The 6,719-nt window shown below is 59.5% G+C and overlaps 1 protein-coding gene across 1 annotated transcript in view; it reads left to right on the top strand.

The window, feature by feature from the left end:
• The window catches only part of FAM69B (family with sequence similarity 69 member B), a 26,759-nt gene that overhangs the window by 15,341 nt on the left and 4,699 nt on the right, over positions 1-6,719 (top strand). The window contains exons 6-8 of the mRNA XM_021706866.1: positions 4,376-4,535; positions 5,120-5,239; positions 5,580-5,635. Of these exons, the coding sequence (XP_021562541.1) occupies positions 4,376-4,535; positions 5,120-5,239; positions 5,580-5,635 (336 nt within the window). The remainder of the gene's footprint in view (positions 1-4,375; positions 4,536-5,119; positions 5,240-5,579; positions 5,636-6,719) is intronic.

Here is a 6,719-nt window from a genome sequence, read left to right as displayed (position 1 = left end):
CTGCAGCCCCGCCCCGCCCCCCGCAGGCCGGCCCCCGAGGCCCTGAAACCACACGCAAGCCCTTTCTTATTCTCCTACTTAAAAAATAAGGTTGGTTTTCATGCTGTAGAAAACTTGGACCACAGAAACACCCCGGGAAGGACACGGTCTCCCAGGTCATGCCATCAGCCAGCCAGAGCGCGGGGACCGTGTCCTGCCCCCGGGGTGACCTTGGACGAGTCGCCATCCCCTCCAGGAGCCCAGCTCCGTCTGAGGAGAAGCCCAGGTGGCCTTGGAAGGTCTCAGCTGCTGAGAATCCTTGTACTTTCTGCTTTGGGGCGATTGGGGCAGGCTGCATCAGTTTCAAATCATCTGGGACCCACAGTGGCCCCAGGCCCCCTCCTAGGCCTTCCAGGACCCCAGGGCTTGCGGGAAGGAGCCAGTGCTGGTCAGACCTGCCCGTGCCTCCCTGGCCTCCTCAGGGTGGTCCCAGGGCCAGGTGGCAGGATCCTGCCAGCTTCCTGCCCTTGGCTTGGGGCCTGCCTGGCCTCAGCTCCCCTATGGGGGGTGGGTGTGAACTCAAGGTTGTGATGAGACCCTCTGTACCCAGATGTCCTGCCTGCCTGCCTGGGGCCTTAGGGTGTGGTGTTGTGGTTCCAGCCCCGGGCAAAGTGGGAGCTAAAGGGTGGGAGGACCACCCCCATGCCAGGAGGTGGGGTTTGCACAGGCCTGAGTCCTGAGGAAGTGACACCACAATCAGAGCTCCGCCCAGGAATGGCAGCAGAGGGGCTTGGGGACTGGCTCACAGGGACCTCCCTGGTCAGCCCAGCCCTGCCCTCTAGTAGTGTGAGTGTACACCTTGAGCCTCAGTTTCCCCACCTTGCGCGACACCCTCCTGGATCGGTGGTGAGGGACACCCGGCCGTGGTCCCAGATTCCTGGGCTGGGGGCTGTTAATGTCCCTTGAGCGACCCTCCAGATGACTCCACCAGGAGCTGGTCCCCTCCTGCCCCTGCTAAGCCCCAGCCCAGGTCCCGGGGGTGAGCGTCCTCCAGACACAAGCCTTGCCAGTCTGTCCGCCTCCATTAGCCTGGGAGCTTGGGTGGGCCAGAGAGCACCCTGGGGACCTGGAGGGTCAGCCAGGGACCCCAAAGTTGTCAAGGAAGCTCTAGGGAGTGCCCCGGGGCGACAGAGACCAGCCAGAGCTAATGGGCAAGGGAGAAATGCAGTGCCCCAGCTCCGCTGGGTGGGCTGGGGAGTGGGCAGTACCTGGAGTGGGCCCTGGCAGGCAGGCCCCTAGTTCCCTGTCACTTGGTCCACCCCAAGTCAGCCCCAGGTGCTGGCTATAGCCTGCCCTCCTCCTGGCTGTCCCGTAGGACCCTAGCCGGAAGTCGTCTGACCTTATCATGCCCAACAACAACTCCTCCAGCCCTTCCCCACCCCGCCTTCTGTTTTCCTGTGGTTTGTTTTGGTCAGATCTGACGGAAACAGATGAGGTGCCAAGGACGTGTGGGCCTAAGGGGCCCCCTCCCAATACCCTGGGCCTCCCAGTCTCTCCAGCCCCCAGCTGTGGCCAAGGCTCCAGGCCCTCCTAGCTGCAGGGGGTTCCCCTCCGCATCCCTGGAAGAACCGTCAAAATGACCTTAGCAGTAGTCTCCTGCCCCAGCCCCCAGCTCACCGGAACCGCGCAGGGCTGGACCATGCATGGTCTCTGCACTTGGAGCCTAGGGATGGGGATGGGGGGGCGTGTGGCCAGGAAGCCCCAGGAGGGACCAGTGGACAGCCTCTCTCTGGCAGCAGGCGGACAGGACAGGACACCCCTCTCTGCTGGCTGTTCCAGGACAGCATCCAGTAGGCTTGCAATTTGCCAGGGCAGAGGGTGGGAAAGGCACCCAGCTGTCCCTGGCTGTCACCCTTGGACACCAGGCTTGGAGGGCTGGATGGAGACAGAGTGCCTTATACTGAGTTGGGACCCTAGGCCCTCGCCTGCTTGCACTTGCCAGCGGGGAAACCAAGACAGAGGATGGCAAAACAACCTGGAGACCGCCATAAAAGCAGAGTTCCCAGGCCCACTCTGGACATGTGGGTCGGAGCCTTAGGCAGTGGAGCCACAGGCTGTCTTTTTTTTTTTTAATGTGATAAAACACACATAAAATGTATCCTCTTTTTGAGTTGGAGTCTTACTCTGGTGCCCGCGCTGGAGTGCAATGGCACGATCACGGCTTACCGCAGCCTTGACCTCTCGGGCTCAGGTGTTCCTCCTGCCTTAGCCTCCCCAGTAGCTGAGACTACAGGTGCACACCACTATGCCTGGGTAGGTATTTTTTCGTAGTGACCAGGTCTTGCTATGTTGCCCAGGCTGGTCTCAAACTTCTGGGCTCAAGCAATCTTCCTACTCCAGCCTCCCAAAGTGCCGGGATTACAGGTGTGAGCCACAGGCCCTTCCTAAAATTTACTCTTTTAACCTTTTTTTTGGCATCTCACTCTCGCCCAGGCTAGAGTGTAGTGGCATGCTCACACCCACCACAACCTCGACCTGCTGGGCTCCGGTGATCCTTCCACCTCAGCCTTCCAAGTAGCTGGAACTACAGGCGCACGCCACCACGCCTGGCTAGTATTTTGATTTGTTGTAGAGACGAGATCTCGCCCATTGCTCAGGCTGATCTCAAACCCCTGGGCTCAAGCAATCCTCTTGCCTCCGCCTCCCAAAATTCTGGGGTTACAGGCATGAGCCACCACACCTGGCCTCTTCTCATTTTTAAATGCGCTGTTTAGTGGCATTAAGCACATCACATTGTTATACAACCATCACCACCATCCATCCCCAGAACTTTCCATCTTCCCAAACTGGAAGTCTGTCCCCATTAAACACTCACTCCCCATCTCCTCCCCACTGGCACCCTCCCTTCTACTTATGTCCTGTCTCTGATCTGACAACTCTCTAGGGACCTCCTATAAATGGGATCACACAGGATTTGTCCTTTTTTTTCTTTTTCTTTCTTTTTTTTTTTGAGTCGAGGTTTTACTCTGATGCCTCGGCTGGAGTGTCGTGGCATAGTGATGGTTCCTCACAGCTTCGACCTCCTGGGCTCAAGCGATCCTCCTGCCTCAGCCTCCCAAGTAGCTGGGACTACAGGTGCATGCCACCACACCTGGCCATTTAAAAACATTTTTTTTAGAAACGGGGTCTTGCAGTGTTGCCCAGGATGGGTTCAAGTGATCCTAGGGTCCTCCTGTGACTGCCTCGTATCACTGAGCACCATGTCCTCAAGGCTTCCCTACATTGTAGCGTGTGTCCGGATGTCCTTCCTTCTTAGCGCTGAACAATACTCCGCAGTGTGGATGGACCACGCTTGTTGATCCACCTTCCAGTGCTAGGGTGGCTTCCACCCCTGTTGGGAACGTGGGTGACCCAGTGTCTACTTATTTATTTATGTTTCAGAGACGAGGTCTCGCCGTGTTGCCCAGGCTGGTCTCGAACCCCTGGACTCAGGCAATCCTCTGGCCTCTGCCTCCCAAAGCCAAGTGTCTCTTAAAACCTCTCAGGATGTGAATGGGCTGGGGTCCTGGGACCCTGTCCTCCAAACCCAGGTCTCCCCACTGCCTCTGATCCAGCTGGAACTTTCCACCGACCTGCATGACCATGGGAAAAAGACAGGTAGTATTGCTTGGACTGGGCTGGGAGCTGTCTCCAGGGCTTGCGGGGAGGTGACGGTGTTATGAGGTAAAGACAGGAGGGGAATTTGCAAAAAGTATCTTTATTCTGCAAAATAAACATGTATAAAATATAGAAAACAACATAAGACCACATTATATAAAATAAAGAGTTGGCCAGTCTATACACCTCTCACTTTGAAATTTATTCTTTCCTGCCCTTGAAGTAGAAAAGTTTGGGCACTCATGCATGTAATCCCAGCACTTTGGGAGGCTGAGGCAAGAGGATTGCTTGAGGTCAGGAGTTTGACACCCGCCTGGGCAACAGAGCGAGACCTCGTCTCTACAAAAAATCAAAAAATTAGCCGTGTGTGGTGATGCGTACTTGTAATTCTAGCTACTCGGGAGGCTGAGATGGAAGGATCGCCTGAGCTCAGGAGGTCAAGGCTGCAGTGAGCTGTTCTTGTGTCACTGCACTGCAGGCTGGGCCCTGATTCCAAAAAAGAAAGAAAGAAAGAAAAGTCTAGGGGGTGCCAGCCCCTTGGCTGCGGGTGCAGAGGGTCAGGAGCCAGAAGGGGGAGGCCGAGACACCCTGATCGGAGTTCTTAGAGATGGGGGGCACTGGGCAGCCCCAGGGAGGCGCAGGGAGGTTCAGAGGCGCCCCCATCTGTGAAGCCGGAGTCAAAGCACCACCCAGCATGGGTGCCTGGGTGGCACCTCCTCACATGCATCCCTCCCAGCAGGGTCGGCTCCCAGGCCTCAGGGTCAAGTACGTCTTCCTGGTCTGGCTGGGCATCTTTGCGGGCAGCTGGATGGTGTACGTGCACTACTCGTCCTACTCAGAGCTGTGTCGCGGCCACGTCTGCCAGGTGGTCATCGTAAGTGTTGCTACTGACAGCCCGTGTTGGTCCCAATGCTGGGGCACCTGTCCCAGGGCTCCTCCCTCCCTGGACCACATGGCACGTGGATTTCAAGGTGGAATCTGCATCGCTGCCTCTGGCTTTCCATGGAGGATTGGTCGTCAAGGGGAGGAGGCAGGGAGATGTCCGGGGAAGCCACCGCAGGTGCCCAGGAGAGCGTGAGAGGCTTGGACTGGCTGGGGTCTGCAGGTAAACTCCACAGGTATTTGGAGGGGCACTTCAGCAGGGAGCCTGGGGGCAGGCTCCCCTCTGTGACCTTGAGGGTGCCTCCTGGGCCCAGGGGTCCACTGAGGCAGGCTGCAGGGCATGGTCTTCAGAGCCTCCACCCCAGGGAGACAGGGCTGAAGTCCCCCTGGTGGGTGAGAGTGTGAGTGTATGTATATGTTCCCGTGTATGTATGTATATGAGCCTGAGAATGGACATGTGCTCCCACGGGGGCACACTGAGTTGATGCCCTGTGACTGGCTGGGGGAGGGTGTCACCCCAGCTCCGCTTTCCTGACAAGACCCAGACTGGCCCAGAACTGGGCAGGTCCCTGTGACTGTGTTGACTCCAACCCCTGTCCAGCCTGCCTGGCAGCCAGAGCCCTGCAGCGCCTGATGACCAGGGTTATGACGCCTCCTGTCCACTCGGAGGGACCTGCCCTGTGGCAGCAGGAACTCCTGGGCATCGAGCAGGCCTGGATGGGTGCAGGGAGATGCCAGGCCACTGGGGCTGCCAGGAGGGCTCCGGCCAGCCCGCTCTGATCCCTGCTCCGTGGCCCCCGGGGGCCTGGACCCTGCTGAACTGTGTCTGATGGGGTCCACGTGTGGAATGGTCTAGAAGTGGCGGTTGGGGAGCAGGGCCGTGGGATCTGGAGCAGGGAGAGCAGCTTGTGCTGGGACTTGGGAGGAGCCAGTGTGTCCCAGGAGCACTGTTGCAGGGACATGGGAGTATGTGGCATCTGGGTCTGGGCTGTGGACTTAGTACCTCTTGGGTTGCAGGCCCGAGCCCACGCCAGTGTGGGGGTCATCTGGGGGTCTTTCAGGTCCCCTGTTCTTGGAGGACTCGCTTGTTCCAGAAGTGCCTGGCAGTGCCCTCCAGGTACCAGCCTGGTCAGCCCTCACCGTCCGGGGACCCCTGGGCAGGGTGGAGTGGAGAGGGCGGTGCTGTGGGCTGGGCCGGGACCACTGGGGCGGGAGGGCTGTGGAGAGTGGCCCTGGAGCAGATGCCCCCTCAGAAGGAGCCAAGGTGGAAGGGCAGGCCGGCCTGGGGACCCAGGAGGCGGTTGGAGAGTGAGGATTAGAGCATCGGCAGGTGTGTTCTGGGTGCTGGACCAGGAGGCCACTGGGGAGCACAGGCTGCCGCCCCTGTGTGCCCTGGGGTCCTGGCCCTTCTGACAGCAGGGGTTCCCTGGGCTGCTTTGGGCCTTCCCAGAGGGCAGCGCCAAGTCCAACTCTCCTGAAGCCTGTCCTCACTTTGTGAGGGCACTGGCTATTTCAGAGAGGGTCTGAGGCGTGGCTGGGGTTCACACAGGGAGGAGGAGGAGGAGGAGTAGCTGCTGAGGTCAGTCTCAGGTACTAGCAGGGCTCTTGGTGAGACTGGGGGCTGTGCATCGAGCCCCCCAGGGCCCCTTCTGGGGAAACAGATTGGGAGGTGAGGGGACTTGCCGGGGACCCCACAGGTGGCGCGCCCTGAGGAGGGCCGAGACACTGTCCCCCCTCACAGCTCAGGAAGTCCCTCCCAAGCCTGGTGAAGTAAAGGGTACAGCTGGGACGGTCTTCCCCGGCGTCCCTGGAGCCCTGGCCTCAGCATGGTGGTGGCTGTGGGGCCAGCAGGCTTTGTCCCCAGCAGCCTCTGGGCACCCCAGAGCAGAACTGCCACCTGTGGGCCTGGGGCTCGGCATAGAGCAGAGTTCTGTAGGATGAACATGGACCCAGCACACAGGGCCTGCCCGTGGGGGCGTAGACATGGACCTCGGGGCACGGGGCCTGCTTATGGGGGGTGGATACGGACCCCAGGGTGCGGGGCCTGCCTATGGGGGAGTGGGTATGGGGGCCTGCTTTCTTCCCTTTCCATCTCGATGAAGAGCCCTGTTTACCGGCTGCCAAGGGACAGACCCGCCTTCATGATCCACGAGGCTGAGCCCAGGGCCTCTGGTTGGCTACACCCTGCTGTCTTCCTCCCC

This window comes from Carlito syrichta, unplaced genomic scaffold (assembly GCF_000164805.1).
Source record: "Carlito syrichta isolate Samal-C Ts95f unplaced genomic scaffold, Tarsius_syrichta-2.0.1 Scaffold316169, whole genome shotgun sequence".
NCBI classification, from domain to species: domain Eukaryota; kingdom Metazoa; phylum Chordata; class Mammalia; order Primates; family Tarsiidae; genus Carlito; species Carlito syrichta.
This window is presented reverse-complemented; position numbering and strand designations above follow the sequence as displayed.